The 19,071-nt window shown below is 45.6% G+C and overlaps 7 protein-coding genes across 7 annotated transcripts; 3 read left to right on the top strand and 4 right to left on the bottom strand.

Annotated features, from left to right (window-relative positions):
• Nucleotides 1–704: 704 nt before the first annotated feature.
• Nucleotides 705–2,249, top strand: C8R40DRAFT_1167978 (WD40-repeat-containing domain protein; the record flags this gene model as incomplete). Its single annotated transcript, XM_046231115.1, has 8 exons — nucleotides 705–764; nucleotides 814–954; nucleotides 1,004–1,111; nucleotides 1,167–1,208; nucleotides 1,239–1,354; nucleotides 1,404–1,660; nucleotides 1,719–2,069; nucleotides 2,122–2,249. 8 exons carry the CDS (start codon nucleotides 705–707, stop codon nucleotides 2,247–2,249), a joined length of 1,203 nt encoding a protein of 400 aa, XP_046089017.1.
• Nucleotides 2,250–2,380: 131 nt separating this feature from the next.
• Nucleotides 2,381–5,058, bottom strand: C8R40DRAFT_1039279 (general substrate transporter; the record flags this gene model as incomplete). The annotated part of the gene is made up of 19 exons (XM_046223820.1): nucleotides 2,381–2,476; nucleotides 2,540–2,726; nucleotides 2,783–2,900; nucleotides 2,955–3,057; nucleotides 3,114–3,156; nucleotides 3,215–3,317; nucleotides 3,417–3,449; nucleotides 3,504–3,543; nucleotides 3,601–3,651; nucleotides 3,712–3,798; nucleotides 3,851–3,898; nucleotides 3,956–4,064; nucleotides 4,113–4,219; nucleotides 4,277–4,351; nucleotides 4,422–4,441; nucleotides 4,498–4,553; nucleotides 4,603–4,652; nucleotides 4,722–4,823; nucleotides 4,873–5,058. 19 exons carry the CDS (start codon nucleotides 5,056–5,058, stop codon nucleotides 2,381–2,383), a joined length of 1,614 nt encoding a protein of 537 aa, XP_046089016.1.
• Nucleotides 5,059–5,695: 637 nt separating this feature from the next.
• On the bottom strand, nucleotides 5,696–6,381 carry C8R40DRAFT_1159380 (cytochrome c/c1 heme-lyase; the record flags this gene model as incomplete). Its single annotated transcript, XM_046229873.1, has 2 exons — nucleotides 5,696–5,915; nucleotides 5,963–6,381. 2 exons carry the CDS (start codon nucleotides 6,379–6,381, stop codon nucleotides 5,696–5,698), a joined length of 639 nt encoding a protein of 212 aa, XP_046089015.1.
• Nucleotides 6,382–6,462: 81 nt separating this feature from the next.
• C8R40DRAFT_1235521 (2-nitropropane dioxygenase) lies at nucleotides 6,463–8,312 on the top strand (the record flags this gene model as incomplete). Its single annotated transcript, XM_046233387.1, has 13 exons — nucleotides 6,463–6,626; nucleotides 6,677–6,727; nucleotides 6,778–7,012; nucleotides 7,074–7,130; nucleotides 7,190–7,208; nucleotides 7,265–7,289; nucleotides 7,349–7,535; nucleotides 7,601–7,774; nucleotides 7,832–7,898; nucleotides 7,956–7,995; nucleotides 8,057–8,088; nucleotides 8,154–8,176; nucleotides 8,231–8,312. The coding sequence occupies exons 1-13, from the start codon at nucleotides 6,551–6,553 to the stop codon at nucleotides 8,310–8,312; spliced, it is 1,068 nt and encodes a 355-aa protein (XP_046089014.1). The 5' UTR covers nucleotides 6,463–6,550.
• Nucleotides 8,313–8,433: 121 nt separating this feature from the next.
• Nucleotides 8,434–11,886, bottom strand: C8R40DRAFT_1167974 (glycoside hydrolase superfamily; the record flags this gene model as incomplete). Its single annotated transcript, XM_046231114.1, has 20 exons — nucleotides 8,434–8,593; nucleotides 8,642–8,718; nucleotides 8,774–8,879; nucleotides 8,937–9,004; nucleotides 9,065–9,192; nucleotides 9,248–9,337; nucleotides 9,394–9,592; nucleotides 9,642–9,836; nucleotides 9,897–10,072; nucleotides 10,125–10,217; nucleotides 10,275–10,360; nucleotides 10,414–10,502; nucleotides 10,558–10,574; nucleotides 10,636–10,651; nucleotides 10,703–10,826; nucleotides 10,883–11,243; nucleotides 11,303–11,447; nucleotides 11,495–11,553; nucleotides 11,609–11,628; nucleotides 11,684–11,886. The coding sequence occupies 20 exons, from the start codon at nucleotides 11,884–11,886 to the stop codon at nucleotides 8,434–8,436; spliced, it is 2,412 nt and encodes an 803-aa protein (XP_046089013.1).
• A 2,860-nt stretch (nucleotides 11,887–14,746) lies between these two features.
• On the top strand, nucleotides 14,747–15,168 carry C8R40DRAFT_1167973 (uncharacterized protein; the record flags this gene model as incomplete). The annotated part of the gene is made up of 4 exons (XM_046231113.1): nucleotides 14,747–14,769; nucleotides 14,826–14,910; nucleotides 14,966–15,043; nucleotides 15,091–15,168. The coding sequence occupies 4 exons, from the start codon at nucleotides 14,747–14,749 to the stop codon at nucleotides 15,166–15,168; spliced, it is 264 nt and encodes an 87-aa protein (XP_046089012.1).
• Nucleotides 15,116–19,058, bottom strand: C8R40DRAFT_875192 (glycoside hydrolase family 3 protein). Its single transcript, XM_046236514.1, has 14 exons — nucleotides 18,678–19,058; nucleotides 18,557–18,622; nucleotides 18,171–18,506; nucleotides 18,006–18,118; nucleotides 17,813–17,952; nucleotides 17,541–17,766; nucleotides 16,459–17,484; nucleotides 16,293–16,404; nucleotides 16,125–16,240; nucleotides 15,947–16,068; nucleotides 15,843–15,897; nucleotides 15,633–15,791; nucleotides 15,412–15,581; nucleotides 15,116–15,360 (listed from the first exon to the last, which is right to left on the bottom strand). The coding sequence occupies exons 1-14, from the start codon at nucleotides 18,865–18,867 to the stop codon at nucleotides 15,276–15,278; spliced, it is 2,916 nt and encodes a 971-aa protein (XP_046089011.1). The 5' UTR covers nucleotides 18,868–19,058; the 3' UTR covers nucleotides 15,116–15,275.
• Between the last annotated feature and the right edge of the window lie 13 nt (nucleotides 19,059–19,071).

The raw sequence follows: 19,071 nt of genomic DNA, 5'->3' as shown, positions 1-19,071 counted from the left end.
CCAAATTTGCAGCACATTGTACTCATGACTTGCTTCTTCTGTTGCAGACCTATATCTGTGCTAGTGCCTACTCCTGCGTGTAATTATGAGGGGAGAGTCGATGGGTATTTTCAGATCAATTATTGTTGGTTGCCACTGATATCAGGTCGCCACATCCGCATAAGTCACCACTGTCCTTGAATGGATTTCGAATGGGCCCACTCGGACCTACTTGGACTGGGATGATATAGGTTGTTGTCATTCACGTTCGGGCACCAATTCGTTACATTAGTATTAGTATGTACTAGGCTGTACTAGGGCTCTATGTTCTCTCTACTAGTGTACAGTCCCGCAAGTTCACTACTGTGCCGCATGTGGCCACTGGAATGCCTTCATTCACGAGTGATATGAAAAACGTTCAAAATTAGCCTGCCAGTGCTCCAGTGGGTATGCGTTACTAGCGTGGAGCACGACTCGTTCGTCTTATGTATATCATAAAATATAATACACTACTTACATACGTATTGACCAGGTGGGCTGGCAGCGGAGTTTTCCGTGAAATATTGACTCTTCTTCGTTGGGTCGATTTTATTGTAGCTCAAATCCGCTCGGATTTCCGAATTGATCTAAGTTTCCTGAACTTCGAATAACACGAGCAATCGCAGAATTCGTATCACCATTCAAGGCTATTCAAGGATTTTTGAATCACCAGCCCTCTCTTTTCAATGACAAATCCGAATAATTCCGAATACCTGATATCTTCTTCTCACTTGGAACTAGCAGATGTATTCACACTATCCTTTGTTCACAACCTTTACAAACTTTGGTTTTTAGGCGCGGCTAAAAAAGTCGGAAAGGCTCAAGGACGTCGGCGAACCGGTGCAGCTTCCAGGAAAGGCTTTGGCAATTGAGGTGCTGGGGAATAGCGCCTGGATCGCGGAGAATACGACAGTTGCTCGGAGTATCGATCTTGTTGTGAGTACTATGGCAGGTTCTAGCCAGCCAAAATACTGAATGACCATAGTCAGGAAAGACTACGAAGCTTTATCGAGGACATCGAGGACCTGTGTCAACATTAACTCTTTGGCATTCGGGCTCGAGACAGATTCTTATCACAGGCTCTTGGGACAACGTTTGTAGTATCTCACCTCGACTCTTTGGCAATCTTGACTGAACTATTCTTTCAGACCATCAAGCTATGGGATGCAAATGCATGTTTTCCGGATCGTGTCTGCGATTGCTACTCATCAATGACCTAGACCAAAGAGCTCATATCTTCCACTGACGCCCATTCGGACTTTGTCAAAAGTTTGTTTGTTATACCATCTGTGAACTTGTTGATTTCTGGGAGTTCAGACAAGCTTATAAGGTTCTGGTGAGAAATGTGTTGCCTTCGTTCACTCTCAGTCATGGATTGTTCGTAGGAATCTATCTCTCGAACAACAACCTTTACAAAGCGCAGGGTCCCTGTCCTCCCACACGCGTCCTGTCGAATGCCTAGATGGTAGAGCTTTACCTAATGGCAACGTGGAACTTTGTACTGGAGATACGATGGGTATCATACGATTGTGGACTTTAACTAATGATGACCGACGTTGGACCAGCACTCTCAAGGCGGAATTCAATCATCATCGTACCAAGATCACCGAACTTTACCTCAGTTCAGAGCAATTATGGACTGGTAAGAGAAATATTTTGTTTGTTGAACCGCTGTACTGAGTTTGTTTTCAAACACTCAGCTTCAAGTGACGAAACAGTACAGGTTCGCTACTTGTCCGAAGCAGAAAAAAGACCAACTCCTCCCCCGATCCATCACTCTACTGCTGTTCGATGTGTCTTGCCTCTCCATCTAACCGATTTGCAGGAGCCATATATCATCACTGGCTCTGGCGACTTCATGAGAGTATATGATGTCTCGTCTGCCAATGAACCAGAACTCTTGAATGAAATTGACGCTCACTGGCGCGATATTACCCATATACGACTTTGGATGCGCCAGTCCGTAGATGAAAAGAACAATCAAAAGAGGATAGAGCCGTGGATTATCACTACCAGCCTGGATTGCACTGTACGAAGATGGAGACTGAGCGGTAAGCTAGTTCTCGTTCTCCTTCGTTCTTGACATTCTGGACTCCCTTTCAGAATTGCTCGTACCGAAACCCAAAATAACTGAACCTCCGGTCTCAGTCATTCCTCCCCAAGCACAAGCTGGGTTCGCTATGACTCTCGAGGAAGAGCAAGAACTCGATGAGTTGCTTAACTCAGATTGATATTTCATTCGCGTAGGTGAAGAAACTTAAACGTGCTATCACATCCATGTACATAGGTTGCTAAACTGGGGATGTCAAAGCGATGACTATCTGTCAGATTATGGAAACTGACCAAGCTTCCGTTCCCTACTTCATTTCACAGCAGCTAGTCTAGTCTTCCGAGTACTTTCTCTAGCAGGCCAAGCTGTGTTGAACACTTCGTCCAGCTCCTCCAAAGTCCGCCCGTGCTGCATAGATTTGGTGCATTATTCCAGGCAGTCACGGTGCAGTCAAATGATAGACAAACTTACCGTTTCAACCCCAAAACAGAACCACAACGCCGAGGCGATGAAGTCCCACCCTACAAAAACAAAGTAATACTTCCATCCTAGTTTCCCGAGACCGACGCTGTTAGCGAACGTGTTGATGAAGCCTGCACAATTGGAGATGAGAATGTGAACCGCCATTCCCTTCCCTCGCATGTCTTGGCTCATGACTCTGATCATTCGCGTGAGCTGCACAAGATAGTTTGGCTGAAATGAGGATAAGCATACTCGGCGCAGTATAAGGCCTGCAAAGGCGTGTAGGTGAAACTATATGCCAAGCCGAATAAAAATATGAAAGTGATTGAAGCGTTGGCCCCGTTGAGGTTGTTGTTTCCAACCTCTCCGACTGACTCGGAGATAACTTGAGCGAAGGCTATTACTTGAAACAAATTGTGCTTACAATTTGCAGTCAGTGCTGCAACGATCGCTAGCAGACAAGCTAAAATAAAGCTTCCAAGGTAAAGCCTCTTACGTCGCCCAATTTTGTCTGTGATCGCAGCACCCTGTGTGCGCAATATCATCAATTATCTCCACCAACCATATTTGTTCTCCTAATCACCGTGAAAGCACCAAATGCGGAGAGAATAGAGTTAGCAAAGTTGCTGAAAAATTTTGTCTGCCTCAGCGCCGGATGATTGATATTCAGGGAGAACAACATACTATACGAGTTGACGCTGTTTCGAAGTGACCCCAGCATTCGCCATCATTGCGGGCAAAAAATAGGTGATCAATCCGTTTCCAGCTAATTGACCGTTCACCTTTGCTTGATCGTCAATGGATGAAGGGGTCTGAGTCTAATCCACTTACACACTGCGCTCGGTAAGTATCAGAACTCCGTTAACCTCCGATAGTTGGAAAGAACTTACCATCAGTGCCAGACACAACATTCGCCACCCTTGACAAAATCAAAATCATTGAGGCCCCAAAAAGAGTCATCTGGTTCACGTACTTCGATTTTTGCTGCTGAAAAGAGGTCGATAGTCCCAGAACTGGATACGATATCTACACGTTCAGATGGGATGAATGCAGAGTAATTGCCACCATACCGCCTCTGCCTTTTTTGTTTCGATAGACTCTTGAAATTCGCGTAGTTGAAGCTGGATTTGAAGAGGTTCTCGTCATGCTTGTGGTGTTTTTTTGTTGTTGTAAGAACATACCTCAATAATAGGATTCATCTTGCCATCGTCGCTGTGATATTCGATCAAGATATCCCGTGCCTCGTTGAATTTTCCTTTCTGAACGAGCTGAGAGTCACACTGTTAGCAAGAAGGGCCTTTGGGAAATGAACTCTTGTACCCATCGCGGAGACTCGGGTAGAAGCCAGACAAAACTTATTATAATGACCTACATGAGATGCAGTCAGTATTTCGACTTCTCAGTACGAACCGGAGAAGGAAATACCGGAGGAATGACTTGCAGCATCAAAGGAAGTCTCCAAGCCCAGGTAGAATTCATTTTTACTGTTCCTACCATTGCGCCGGTCGCGGGGATGCTTCCGATAAAGAAACAGCTATTGACGAGAATTAATTTTATCGTGACAACTGCCAAATGGACTAACGAGTTGTATGATGCTCCAAGTCTTCCTCGCCATTGTGGAGGAGCCAATTCGGTGATCCATGTCGGAGCAGCTGTAGTCGAGATGGCGATGCCAAAGCCCAAGATGAACTTTGATAACATTTGGGTATGAGTCGGACGCTCAATATAACTAAATAGAAAACACACTCGACCACCCATGAAGGCATTGATGTTTTGCGCAGAAACGATCACAGCAGAACCAACTAAGACGAAAATTGCACCCTATGATGATACTCCTGGAATTATTCTTTCGTAATCGGATTAATATAAGCTTTGTTTGCTCGCCGTGAACATGCCCCCCCTCCGTCCGACCTGAAAGTTTTAAATGAGGGGTAAGTCAATGTGCATGATAAGAATTGAGGTTCGACTTGCAAGATCGGTGATAGGTCCTGCAAAAAAGGATCCTACACAGTTCCCAACGATACTGCAAGATATTAAATACTCGAGCTTCGGAAAACTATCAAGGTATATACTATATCATGAAGACTATGCCTGTCGACTTTCCCAAACCACTGTAGTCGAACTACATCAGAATATTTAGTATGATTCAAGGAGATTCAAGGCCGCCTTATTAGTGTTGCAGTTAACGTACGTAGTCGAGGTACTGGTTCATGGCGTTGATCCCACTCATCAGACTACCATCAAAGCCTGAAGAAACAGCGTTTAAAAACCCGATCATTACTATCAAGTAAAGCTGGAAGACGTCAACTGGATGGCAGCGACTTCAATCCAAGATAATTCACCTTGAATGCCCTGCTGTTCCACGGATTGAGCGATGTGTTTAAGACCGCCTTCTCGTATTCGGTGTTGTATATATTTGATATTAAGGCTGGAGAATTGTCGATGGAAGTCGGAGATCCAATGGAAACAAGCTTCAAATCATCGTCCAAAGTCAAAGTTCTAGGGTCCTCTTGCTCGTTTGTAGGCATACTACTTACCATGCGAGGGAGACGTACTATGTCAGGCGCGGGAGTTACAGAGACAATTATCTTTCGTATTCATCTTGCGCTGCAGTCACCTGTCCAGCCATGATAAGCACGATAGTAGCCGTTGCCGTTATTTGAGAAGAGGTCCGTCAATCAATAATGGGGCCGGCGAGTCAACTGACTGAACTAATACTACATAGTAATATCGATATCTAACCCCCTTCTCCGCGACGCATTATAGGTGATGTTCTTTGAGTTCAGGTTCTCCTTTTCGATTAGCTCAAACACTACGAACTACACATGATTTTGCTCTTGTCCAGGCAATGTATTGGGGAACTGAGTCTTCAACTTTATCGGATGTTCTGTCATGTATGTTCCACGAATTGACCTTCCACTAATTGACCTGTGACGCATTGAAAGGGAAACTCGGACTTTTCGCACCTGTCGTGGACTAATGTCAGCATAGTGTGTTGAATCTCCTCTCCCAATGACTTGCTTTGGGCAACATGTTTTCCAGGGGAAGAATGACAGAAGAACGCCTAGTTAAGCACCCAACACTTGAGGCCAAAGTAAAACTTATCGAGCAAAGTGAAACCCGAATTTAGAATTTGAACAAGTACGGAACTTCTACATTTCTTCGTCATGATTGGGTCGTACTAGACCCTAGCCATTTTCTGCAGAAAGTTTCAACTCTCATCTTGACTGCTTCCCAGTTATCCAAGGCTGGTCGTACATCGAGGTAAAATGAGACATTTTTTGTGGCAGGATCCGTGCGGCCAGTGTAGAAGTCGATAATGTATCTCATCTGCAAACCGCAACGGTCGACAACCCAATCGTGTCTATCGAAAGGGGCGGCATACCTGCTTAGAGTGAGGAAGATGAATCTGAAATATACGGCATGACTTACCCAAGGAACATTTTCCATCTGGCCCGTGGGCTTTTGTCATTAGGTCTACCTTTGAAATTCACGAGTTTGACTCCTCCACAAGCCTCCCCGCCTCTGCCGGACTCCCACTTCATAACCTCAAACCAAGCTCGCTCATTGACGGCGTTATGTATCGGTACAATGGTCTTCATATCCGCTACCTGAGGATTATGATTTTTACGCGCCATTGCCGCAAAGAATTGCGCTTCGGAAGGGTATACCCAATTGCCATCGCTGGCTTTGGGTATCGTAGATACTTCGCGTTCTGAGGATAAATTATGATCAGAATATTTGTTTGTGGTGGAAAAGAACCGTGTCCAAGTGCTGGAAGACTGAGAGCTATGGTCAACTGGACAAGATTCTTGAGACTCGCTGTGGTCAACTGGACATTTGGAGGCCATGACGGTTGAAAAGGAAACTCGTTTTTCCACGGCCCGGCTAATTTCAGTAGCCGGATTCAATTTCCGAGGAGGTTGTCTTCAGCGTGATTACCGGATCCAACGAATACCGATGTTTGTTACTAAATTATTTATTTAAACTACAGTTCCTCCTTTTTTCTTCTCCATCATCATGCCATCCTCAGAACAAATATTCTCTACGCCACTCACTAAGCTCTTCAAGATCAACCACCCGGTAATGCTTGCAGGTGAATATCATGTTTCTAGTCGCTCGACCAGTCTCTCATGATTCTATCAGGCATGAACGTGGCGGCAGGTCCCAAACTGGCTGCAGTGGTAACGAACTCCGGTGGGTACAACCCTTCGTCTCACGTGCAAGTATGTGAATGGTATTTCCAGGCGGTATCGGTGTTATTGGCGGTGTCCGTCAGTCTCCTAAGTTCATGAGGGGTTCGATCGAGGAGCTCAAGAGCCACCTCGAGGACAAGAATGCACCGTTCGGTGTAGATTTATTGCTACCCCAGGTTGGCGGGAACGCACGAAAAACCAACAAGGATTACACGGACGGTCAGCTACCAGAACTAATTGACGTTATCATCGAGGGCGGCGCCAAACTGTTCGTGTGCGCGGTTGGGTAAGGTCACCTAACTAGTCTTCTTTTGATTCATTGGAATTTGATTTTCTCTCTTTGAAAGTGTCCCTCCCAAATGGGTCGTTGACAAGTTCCACGCAGCGGGGATCCCGGTAATGAAGTATGTGCGAGCGAATTCGTAGCCCATATCCGTTGATTTACCTTTCTCCTTCTCCGTAGCATGATCGGCCACCCCAAGGTAATTTGAAATATCTGTTAACCATCATCCTCTTTCGACTGAAGCATATTACATAGCATGTTGCCAAATGTATCGAGGCAGGTCGGTCGGCGTTCATTTCAATTCGTCTAATCTCGGAATTTACCCTGGACTGCTCACAGGGGTTGATATTATTGGTGCTCAAGCTGGAGAAGGAGGTGGACACACTGGCGACACGCCTTTTTCCATACTCATCCCTGCTGTGGTCGATTTGTGTAAAGACGCGAAAAGTCCGCTCACGGGCGAACCGATTGTCGTCGTAGCTGCAGGAGGTATTTCCGATGGCCGAGGTCTTGCCGCATCCCTAGCGTACGTACGCGCTCTCTTCTTGAATTGATGCTAGAAAGCTCATTCGTATCATAATCATCATGTAGGTATGGCGCTCACGGAGTCTGGGTCGGCACTCGTTTCGTTGCAAGCGTGGAAGCTGGAGCACCGAAAATGCACAAACAACAGGTTGTCAGTGCAGGTTGGGATGATGTCCTCCGTACTACTATATACACCGGGCGACCTTTGAACGTGAGGAGGACCCAATATGTCCTGGACTGGTAAGCGCCAGACCGACTTCAATTCTAACTACATTGCTCATAGACCTATACACATAGGGAGACCACGCGTTCGCAAGAGAAGGAGCAGCTCCTAGCTAAGGGCCTCATTCCCCACGAAGTTGAGGTGGGCTTCCTCGGTTTTATTGCATGTCCTGTTCTTGAAAACAAGCACCTATTCTAGATTGAAGCACATCCCGAAAAATCTGTTCAAGGAATGACTTGTGCGTCCTTTTTATACTTGCCACGTTATGGGGCACTTATCAATCGACCTTCTTCCATCAGGGCTTATGGGTAGAGTTGCCGGAGCCATCAAGGTTAGTCTTACGCTCAAGTTTAAGTATCGCATAATCTCATGCTGTATCATTCAAATCTCATACAGGAAATCAAACCCGCAAAAGAAATGTGCGTTGAAATTACTGCGCGCCTCTTAATAAACTAATTGGATCCTTTTCTTAGCGTCGACGAAATGGTCATCACAGCTGCCAAAACCCTCCAAGCCTCGAATAGCTTGATAGTTTCTCCAAAGGCCAAGCTATAAATTATGATTTACATTGCGCCTCTGTCGATCTGTATCAATATCTTCTACTAACATTCTTGTGAAACTCATTTTGGATAGATGTAATTTAAGGCTCTTGCTTCTTTCACGCATGTATATACTATCAAGCAGTCACTGTTAGCGTTGCCTGAGAAAAAGTTTCATCGCTCGTTCCTATCGTCACTGTGAACACGCCAGGTTCAACTGCCCATTCGTTGTCCAGGTTCCAAAGTGCAAGCTGAGACGAAACAACTTCAATCGAGACTGTTTGTGAGCTACCCGCACTGCTGACGACATTAGCTTTGTTTCCATATCAAATACCATCGACTTACGGTAAATCAATTTTCTGGAAACCAACTAGTCTTTGTACAGGGGTGACTACGGAGCTTACGACGTCGGAAAGATACACCTAGTAAAAAAGATGAGAACCAGTAAGGAATATCAGATGGTTTGAGCCGACAGACCTGAACAACTTCTTTGCCGTCTACTAGACCGGTGTTATGCACGGTCACCGTCACGTTGAAATTGTCGGAAGTCCCGATTGACGTAGGGTTGAGCGAAAGATCAGTACTATGAGGATCGATTGTTCAGGCCAATATCATATTCCCGTCGTTAATGAGAACGCACTAATTGAAGGTGGTATAGCTCAATCCATGACCGAAACTCCATATTGGGATCGGACTATTCAAAACGTACTTCGTCGGGCGATAAATATCAAATTAAACATTACTTAGTGGAGGAAGTTTTCAACACACCTGATGGCCGAATACCAACGTATCATTATCTGTGATCATTCCAGCGTCCACGGGCCGCATCCCATTCAGATAGTTGTAGAAGTCTGGCGTAGTCCCAACAGATCGAGGGAATGAAACCGGTAATTTACCTGGTAAATCCACTTCTCAGTGGTAACTTATACGATAAAAGCAAAAGCAACACACCTGAAGGATTCACTGCCCCGAATATGATTTCCGGTAAGGCGAAACCACCTAATTCTCCAGGATAAAATTGTTGGATCACCGCGTTAGCATCTAAAAGAGACCATAGGTTGAGTTCTCAGAAAATGATTCCATTCCTGACAACGTACGAGCTTGAATCCAAGGTTCGGAAACAGGTTTTCCGCTCACAAAAACCACGACGGTTGGCTTTCCTGTATTAACAATAGCTTCCACCAAGGGGAACTGAGCGCCGACCAGGGAAAGACTGGACAAGTCGACGTGCTCGCCGGTAGTAGCGTTTGTTCCTGGAGTCCACAATAATGTCTGGTCCAAGGACCAAGTCCCGACCTGAAACGCACTAAGTCGCGTATATGCTGATCTGACAGATTTCTCCCACCATGACGATAGCCACATCGGACTGCTGAGCAGCTGATACTGCCTCGTCAAAGCCGCTCTGATCATTAGACCAGAGTTCACATCCTTGAGCAAAGTTGATTCTTGTCGAGCTAGATCGGTTGGACAAGAACTCCTGGAAGCCAGCGAGGGGTGTGATCCCGTTTAGAGAAGCATTGAAGAATACGTAGTCTCCGAACTATGCACATAGACGTGAAGTTGTAGATAATTTGAATAAAGAAGCTTGTCGGATACTCACAGTGACACGATTGACTTGAGGTCCAATTAATGCAATACTGCTAATATCTGTGCTAAGAGGCAAAACGTTGTCGCGGTTTTCGAGTAGAACTATCGCTTCTTCTTCCATCTGCAGGAGGACTTGGCGAGACTCGGGTGTACGAATGGTGCTCAGATAGTCAGAGTACGGATACGGACCTGTACGTTTGTTATGAATTCGATAGAAGCAAAGAAGCGAAACGGGGCTAACTTTCAAAAAGACCCAAGGTAAACTTTGTCCGTAGCATAGCTTTCACTGTTTCGTCAATATAACTTTCATTGACAGTTCTAGCAGCTACTTGGTCTACAGCGGAAGTAGTCAGTCTCGTCTTCCCGAGTGGCTAAACAGGCCAGTTCTTACCAGGTAGTGTCAGATATGTGTAGGATCCTCCACCCATTTCCCCACTCAATCCATTTTCTATTACTGCCTTGGCTGCACATTCGCGACTAAGAAAGGAACATCAGTGTAATAACGAATGGGCTGGAGTGAAAAGACGTACGTGTCGCAGGTCTTGTGCTGACTGATCAATAAGTCTACCGCACCTGCATCGGTAGTAACCCAGTAAGGGTATTGCCACTCGTCTCGAAGCTACATAATATATAAGATCCACCGTTATTCCGGGCCTGAGAGACACAAATCTTACAATGTCAGATAAAATGTCTGTCATGCCGGTTAGTTGAATTATGACATGCAGTAGACGAGCGAAGGATGGGTGACGTACGTTTGTTTGCGACCAACTAAAGAAGAATAAGGTTAAGTGAATTGCACATAGTAGAACGTTTGCTTACAGGAACACTGTCGTATGCAGAGTATGCTGTCATTATAGCCAAAGACTCTAAACAGGCTTTTTGGAATGCCGGAAGATAGATCGTACGCAGATCACGTTCGCTGCCAACCACAGGGGCTGTATTTCTATTTTCCAATAGTAAATCACATTTTCTGTGCGATAAGAAGATATATCTGCTCACAAGCCTGCCATCGGACTTCCATAAGCTGTAAAGTGCTTGCAAGTGGCAGCCATTCGTTTGCGAATACCGCCAGAACCATCTGCGGTGACATTCCTGCGTGTTCCGTTTTGCAAACCAGATACGTATGCGAGTCCCATTTCACCGGTCAAGAATGGGTCTTCACCAAAATTCTCTTCCACCCGACCCCATCTAAGCTCTCTGGACATGTCGAGAACCGGGGCGAAAATCTGAGACAGACCAAGCCCTTCAGCTTCGGTGGCGATAACATTCGCAACGGAAGACAGTAGTTCTGGATTGAAAGACGCTGCCAGTCCAATCGGTGAAGGAAAGATTGTTCCATTGTTAGTAAATCCATGCAATCCTGAATGTATATGAACTCAAACCTATGCAATGGTAAGGTAAAATTGAATGTCAACTCACCCTCGCTTTGGAACATTGCTGGTATACCGAGGGTCGTGTTCTCCATGAGATATTTCTGACCCACGTTCAAAGCAAACACGAATTTTTCGTAGGGCATTGCATAACCACCCCAAATTGAGCCTGCTTTAGTACTCATCATATCTTCCTACGCGAACAATGAGCCAGACGCAGATCCCGAAAGCTCATGCATACCAAACCAGATTGATTAAAAACGAGGGTGTTGTCTAAGGGATCGGTAGTGTTCATCCAACCTGAAAGGATATTTCAGTAAGGAATTATAGCAACTGCCTACATGCATGCGCCTACCATCTATATCTCCTTGTATGCTATCGACTTAGACATTAGGGATGCATCAATCATAGTAAGAGCCGAGAAACGTACATCTGAGCTACTTTTTCCTCCAACGTCATTCGCGGAAGTAAGTCTGCTACTCTGTCTTCAATAGACGCGTTGGGATTTTTGTATGTCGGCAACGATCCATCTGAGTTTGTTCCACGAGCCACTAATGAGAATTCGCGTGACTCCAAAAATGAAATGGAGCAGAACGCTACGGGAACAAGGAGTAATATGGAGAGCACCAGCATCTAACTATGAAGGTCGGTACTTCACGTCATTATCAGTGCCTTTTTATAAGTAATGAGGAGCAAGCTGATTTTTCCGTACAAGGAGTTGCCATATGATGCCCAGCCACGTCGTAATCCACAGCTGACCATCATTGGGACAACGAGTAGCCAGAGAGCCTAAGAATAAGTAGAAGGTTGGGTTATCACGGTCCGTCAATCAACAATGTGTCCGACAATTTTCCGACACCAGCTCGTTAGTTGCAGTACTTCGTCGTTCGCCTGAATTACGTGGCTATAAGAGGCTTTCGGTCGGAATCGTCCCTTCCAATCCCCACATGGGGTGATCACTTCGAAATATTCGAGGAAAGGTCAACCGGTACGGTCCCATTGAGGAAAAACCAGGGCCCATGTCACTGCACATCGTCGGACAAGTCGTATTCTCCCGAAATAAGGCGCCGTAGCGGTTATCTTCATACTTACACGACCGGCCAATTTAGCAGCCATTCTCAAGATCCACGAATATCCTTGCCGTGTACAACGCGCAAGATCCCGTTGGAGACTAATACTATGTAGCATTCGCTAGAGGTGGATAGAGTGTTCGCTGGTGTATTGGGTGGAAAGGAAGAAAGGAGTGGAGAGTGATGCGAGTGATTCAGCAACTTTTGGATCCTTAAAATAGCGAGAAATTCTCAGTAAAGCTTTCTGTGAAGTAAACAAATGGCAAATCTACGTTTGACTCCCAGAAGAGTTATGGGAGAGGTCTTGAAGTTCAACAGATGTCATTTCCTTGTTCAGGTCGATATTTGAGCGGTGGCATATAATTATTTACAGTTGATGATGATCTTCTCTATGAAATGTATCAGTTTCTACGACTAGAAGATTAATCGAGGTGAACGAAAACTGACCATCACTGAATAGAATTTGAAGCTCCAAACGTCCAATTTTGCATAGCGATGAGGGGGGTGGCCAAATTTGAAAATAATATTTGGCGCCTGCTAAAATGTTTCCGCCGTACCACCATCTACCATCCCATTTTTTCTTGATTGCCACCAACGATGAGCATGAAGCTCACCTTTTCGAGCTTTCTGCTATTTTATCAACCAAATATTAAATCTGTTTCAAGCCTTGCGGTTCGCTGTTTTCACAGAAACCACCATCATGTTCTTTTTTCTGCGCCCGACGTCTTGCCCTTCTGGTTCAGCATTTTCAGCAGCTAGTTGATTATCCCTCGTTGAGCCTTAGCTCTGGCTCGAGTACAATATACTGGTCAACCTTGACCGCAGGAACCTGGACATCTAGCATCAGCACAGTCGAGCCGGGAACAGTTCATGGGTAGTACCAGGTGGCGGAGGGGCTCAGAGTTATTATGTCAGAGCTCCTGCTAGAGGCTGACAATTTTCGAGTTCAAAAGAAACAACTGCAGTCAGAAAAAATATATACCTTCTTCTGCAGTTGCGGGAACTTCGCCTTCAAGTTCGTAGTGTAGACCACTCGACGGCAACTGGTTCCTATCGCTTCCATCATTTTATCGAACGAGTCAGCCTTTAACTAGGCAGCCACCGCTACGACTATCCTGGTTGCTTCGACTACCTTGCCACCGCTGCGATCACAATGCTTCTTCCGCAGGAGCTTTCCACTTCCTACCTTGCCAGATATACCCGTGGAGCTTCGAATCTCCATTATTTTCTTTTGGCTTCAACTCTACTGTCCGGCCGTCGTCTGCCTCCCCGCACCGACACTGATTTTAAGAGGGTTCCGAGATGGCTTCAAGAATGATTACAGCGATCAATTTTTTTCGGTTTGTAAACCAACCGGATATTCATGCATTTCCATAGACGAAATTGCGAAATTGCGTGTGTTGAGATGACCTCAGGGCTGCCGCAGTTTTCAGACGAATCGTCGACCTCCCTACCTTGGATCCTTTCCACGGACTATCGGTTCGCTGGAATTTGGCTCTGCGTAATGTCTGGAGTTTCACTGGGTCGCGTTTCCGAGGCGCACAACTAGTCAGGACCTTGATTCTTGATGTTGCTGCTTTGATGCTTCTGTTGGCCTTGAGTCACTCGGTCGCTTTCATACTTCAAAGCATTGTGCTCATATATTAAAGCACTATATTTCTGTTCCCCAGAGGGTGGTGGAAAGGTGGAAGAACCTGTAGCCTCCGCTAGTTGTGTCAATTGCGCAATACACGTCACGTGCATATGAGTCATACGGACTCGATATTGGACTTCCTCTGCCGAAGTTATCGAAAACTCGAGGGACGACAATAACTATAAGGGTTCGATGAGGAGCTCAATCCCTTGACAATTGATCTACGCGGCGCGCTATCTTTTTTCGTTCAATTTCAACCCCCAATATGCCGCGAAGATGCCAATTTCTCGTCACCACAATGATATTACCTTCCAGCCACCCGGACCTTCTGAAAGGATGAAGAATGGAAGCTTGATACGTAGCATTTCGACCGAGCTGGACCTACCTGAATAGGCATGATCGCATCGTCCCGGAAAGAAAACCATGCTATTCAGCAAATTTTGGGAAAGTTAGAGAGCTGGTCGATATACGGATAGATTTGAGAATCTATCGTTGGCCAACCGGAAGCTAAGATGGAAGCTTGAGAGTGCGTGTCGTGCCCTATAAAGTTAATGAAGAGCTAATAGGCATTCAGGCTCTCGTAAAGTGAAAGATCAGGAGGAGAATGGAAGTCGCGGCACCGTTCCCCTGGGTCACGATTTCTTGAAAGCCTTTTCTGGGGACTCGCACGAATTACATTTGGAAACTGGATTTTCAGCGCGGAGTTTGATTCAAAATCGTTAAAAGGACGAGGGTTGCCTTGGATTCACCCTCAACTCGAATCACTCGTGTTCCCTCTACATCCTCCTCAATGTTCACCAATAAACTCGCCAAGTGCGTCGGCTTTCATTTACACCATACTTGTAAATTTACACTCAATCTTCATCAAGAAATAACCGTATGCATCCTTACGCACACGCGCTTCGTAGACACAAAGAACATATTAATGAAGTAGCCCTTGCAAATACGCTCCCTGTATGTGCAACGTATAACTTGTCCCTCGAGAATGCACGCTAATAGCCACAATCAGCCCCCTCAAAATACGGAGGTCGGTCGCGGCCACAACGAAGAAAAAATTGACCGCCCTCTGGATCAGGCTCTCATTATGGTATGTCTTCAATATGTTTCTGAACCATCAATCTAAATCTCTCCTAGTTTCTAGTTGTTTCTGCGGTTGTGCGCATACTCAACTACTATGTTCTGAATAAAATCATTTCGTCTCTTGAGGTTTAGCTGCACAACGCAGGTATGTTGAACTGAGCATGTGTAAATTCAGCTATTCAAAATTCACAGTCTGGCAATGTCATAGAAATTGTTCTACTTTCGCAGCACTTCCGCCTTCATCTGAACAAGCAAGACATCGTCACGTTCATCGCAGTGCTTGCCGTAGGGGCTCCAGAATCCATAATAGCAAATGTATAATCGCTTTAAACCCATACTTGAATATAGTCTTGTTGAATCTGATGAATATCTCACCCTGCCTCGAGCTCCCAGTTGTATTGACGATTAACAATTGGAAGATAGCGGTCGACCTCCAGATCCATTGTTATATGTTTACTTTCACCAGCATTGAGGTACACCCGGGTGAAAGCGACGAGCTGCCTTTCTGCACGGACGATGTTTGAAACCCGAGCAAGAAGATAGATCTTTGAGAAGAGTTAGAATCACTGTATCACTGCTATAGGGATTCTAAGGACCTGAGCGACATAACTTCCAGATAGGCTACCTTCATTGGTCACAGTTACACGGAAAGTGATCGTTTCCCCGTTTGTGAAGGTCTTGACGCCACCTGAAGAAGTTGCGTTGAATCCGGAGATGGAAAAGTTTGTGTAGGACAATCCATAACCGAACCAGTGCTGGAAACTTTTGAGCAACGTTCAACAGATTAGGACGTCAGTAGGACATACAGAAGGGTATGAGTAAATATCAGTATAGTCAACTGCGTGAGCAGTAGCGTGATAGCTAGTCATTTTCGTCAGTATGGGTGAGTTCACACCCCAGGGCCACACACTTGTAAAAAGCCGGCAGAGACGAAGCGTCATACGGGATACTCAGTGGCATTCTTCCTCCCGGATTAAATTCTCCGAACAAGACATCAGCAATAGCCTGACCGCCTGATTGACCTGCAAAGAACTGCCAGTGGGCATTTGAATCAAAACCCATCAGCGCGAGTGGGTGCCAGTACACACCGTTTCTAGGGCGGCTGCACATCGATCATAGTAATCCGGGATAGCAAAAGGTCTACCACCTTCTAACACCAGTACAATTGGTATCTCGAGATCGAACAACGCGTCAGCCAGGGCAGCTGAAAACATGATAATCACCAGTGACCGATGATTCACACCATAAGAACATACTTTGGTTTTCCGACAGGCCAAGTGTCGCCCTATCACCGTTTTCCCCATCGCTGTTCCAGTTTGCACCCACTGCGAGAATGATCAGATCCGACGTTTTTGCAACGTCAATAGCCTGAAAAGTGATAATGGATCAAAAGTCGGCAGCATCGAAAAGCGCCCCTTGTACCTTCGCAATAGCGTCAGGATCCACCAAATTCCACCAAAATGCGACTTGCGCATTCACCGAATTCACGTTTGCTAGTTTTTGATACAGATTCCAAGTCTGATACTCGATCCTTATATGGTGCGTTGCGCCCTGTTGGAAAGTCCACTGAGCTCCTCCAGGAGGCATCATAGTCCCGTTCATTGTATCGTATGACAACGGTTCAATGTTCCCTAGGATATTGCCTGCGGTGGTCAATGGTGATTCTGCAACCAGCGCACCATCAATAAACAGCCGTGCTGTTGTGTTGGGAGACACGGCAACACCAATGGAGCCCTTTACCTCGCCTTCAACTGGCACAGTCAATCTTCCTTCCCATATTACACTAAAGTTGTTTGAGGGAAGACCAAGAGGTGGGTATAGGCCCCAGTCCTTATTAGGAACGTCAACTTGGGAGAAACAGGCGTCAGTGAAATTTGGGTCTGCAAAATAAGTGCCTAATAGCCCATGCTCTTCTGATGATGTATTGGTTTGGTCAACGATTGGGGAAAGCAGATATGCAGGAATGCCATATTGAGCATTGTAATACCACGTGTTAGAACCTATGCTTGTAACGAGTTCGACATCAAGACTCGAATTCTTGATGTGTTCGAGTGTTGACTGCCGAATGGTCGTACCATTTTGAGCTGGACTAGCACCCCAAGGACCTGAGTAATCTCCGTAATTCAAGATATCTCCAAAAGGCCCAATCAAAGCAATGCGTGAAATGTTTTGTGTATTTGGTTTTATAGGCAAGGTAGAGTTTCTATTCTCGAGCAAAACAATGGAGGCACGCGCCGCTTCTAGAGTGAGCGGCGCATGGTGGGCTGTTAAATCCTGATATACTATATCCGACGGAACATAGAGAGAGGTCGAGTTTGGTTCTGAGGAAGTTTTACTTGTAGCGTTCGCAAACAAACCCATGTCATATTTGACCTTTAGAATTTGAGTGACATGAGATTGTAAAGTGGACAAAGGCACTGAGTCGTTTGCCAACAGGTCACTCGTGACCTGATTAGATATCAACAATTTGCAGTTACCACAAGAAAGAAGATATTTGAGCTCACGTTCAAGAAAGTCTCGATATCAAAATCATAGTATTGAATCATCCCACCGGCATTGAACCATTGCGAAAGCGTATCCGCAGGTGAATCTGATACCATATGTCCCTGTTGTAGCATGATCAAAGCCGCATCGTCTGCAATAATGAATCCATCGAAGCCCCAATCCTGCAGCGCATCGTAAAACATTGTATTGACCACAGAAGGAACACCGTCGAATTCATGGTATGCCCTGTGAAATGCATTTGCAATCATCTAACCCAACATGGCTCACTCACATCAGAACGCCTCTCGCACCTCCCAAGTCTATCACAGCTTTGAATGGCCGAAAGAACTCCATGAGATACTGGCGAAGTCCAGCGCCATTATACGGAGCAGCATTGTGTCCTCCGCTAGGGCTTCCATGGCCTGCAAAATGCTACATGAAATCTTCAGCAGTTGTTGAAAAAAAGAGATCCTCTGAATGCTCACTTTCATGACAGGAATGACCGCGTCTGCGTCTGACCAAGACCCATTCTTGGAGAGACCAGAAGCGTACGCCACACCCATGTGTGAAGTAAGCAAAAAGTCTTCACCCCAAGCCTCTGAGGTGCAATCCAATAAGTACAACACGCGACAAGGACAGAACATTCGTACCTTGTACACGACCCCATCTGACATCTTTCCCTAAATCAAGCACTGGTGCTAAACACGCATGTATTCCAAGGGCACGAGCCTCTGTTCCGATGGCCCTTCCTACCCGATGAACGAGCGATGTGTCCCAGGAAGCTGCCATCCCGATGGATTGAGGGAACATACTCTGCTTGAATGAACCCACGCCATGAAGACATTCTCCGAGCTGCATGAATGGGACGGGGAGACGCGATTTCTCGAGATTGAGTTTCTGGACAGAGTTGTAATACGATGCATTTGTCGGGTACCAATCGTGCATGACGCCTACCCCAGCCGTAGGTGCAAATCGGGTAGCAAAATCTAAGGAGGAATGTTTTGTTTTGCAAGAAAGGAAAGCACAGAAAGCTTGCCATAGAGACCATTGTCAGAGTTGGGCCCGATAATATTGTCAGCGAACATCAAGTGGACTTGCATAACTAGGAGATGAAGGATAAGTTTCATTCATTCCAATGAAATCGTTTGAAAACATACTCAGTTCTTCGGGAGTCATTTCCTCCACTATTGTCTTGATATATGTGTCTCTTTCCTCATCTACAACCCGAGCACGAATGTTTCCAAATCGCTCCTGAGTTTCGAAGCTATAGTGCCGAGGTCCAAACGCGATGATACACTGGTGGATAAACAGAATAAAGACCAGGAAGACTGGGCGAAACAAGTTCATTGTAAAGGTAATCGGAAAAAATGTTCAACATGGTTGCGACGCGCATGCTCAACAAGTCAGAAGGTTTTGGAAAAGAAGCTATAGTGGATGCGGGCCGTATTCCGTGGCCAGATTTCTTAATCTTGCGAAAACTACGCTTTGAGAATTGAGAATAAACACCTTATTTGCTAGGTGGTATGTAAGGATTTACGGGGTCAGGAAAGT

This window comes from Lentinula edodes, assembly GCF_021015755.1.
Source record: "Lentinula edodes strain Le(Bin) 0899 ss11 chromosome Unknown C8R40scaffold_8, whole genome shotgun sequence".
NCBI classification, from domain to species: Eukaryota; Fungi; Basidiomycota; class Agaricomycetes; order Agaricales; family Omphalotaceae; genus Lentinula; species Lentinula edodes.
The sequence above is the reverse complement of the archived record's forward strand: the minus strand, read 5'-3'. Positions and strand labels throughout refer to the sequence as shown.

What these genes read in the sequence shown, in the direction of transcription:
- C8R40DRAFT_875192 (XM_046236514.1), bottom strand. Translation starts at nt 18,867, where the DNA reads ATGAACTTGTTTCGCCCAGTCTTCCTGGTCTTTATTCTGTTTATCCAC. An exon ending in TCTCTGCCGGCTTTTTACAA is followed by an intron (nt 15,898 to 15,946) that starts GTGTGTGGCCCT and finishes GAAAATGACTAG; the next exon opens with CTATCACGCTACTGCTCACG. An exon ending in CTGGAAGTTATGTCGCTCAG is followed by an intron (nt 15,582 to 15,632) that starts GTCCTTAGAATC and finishes CTCTTCTCAAAG; the next exon opens with ATCTATCTTCTTGCTCGGGT.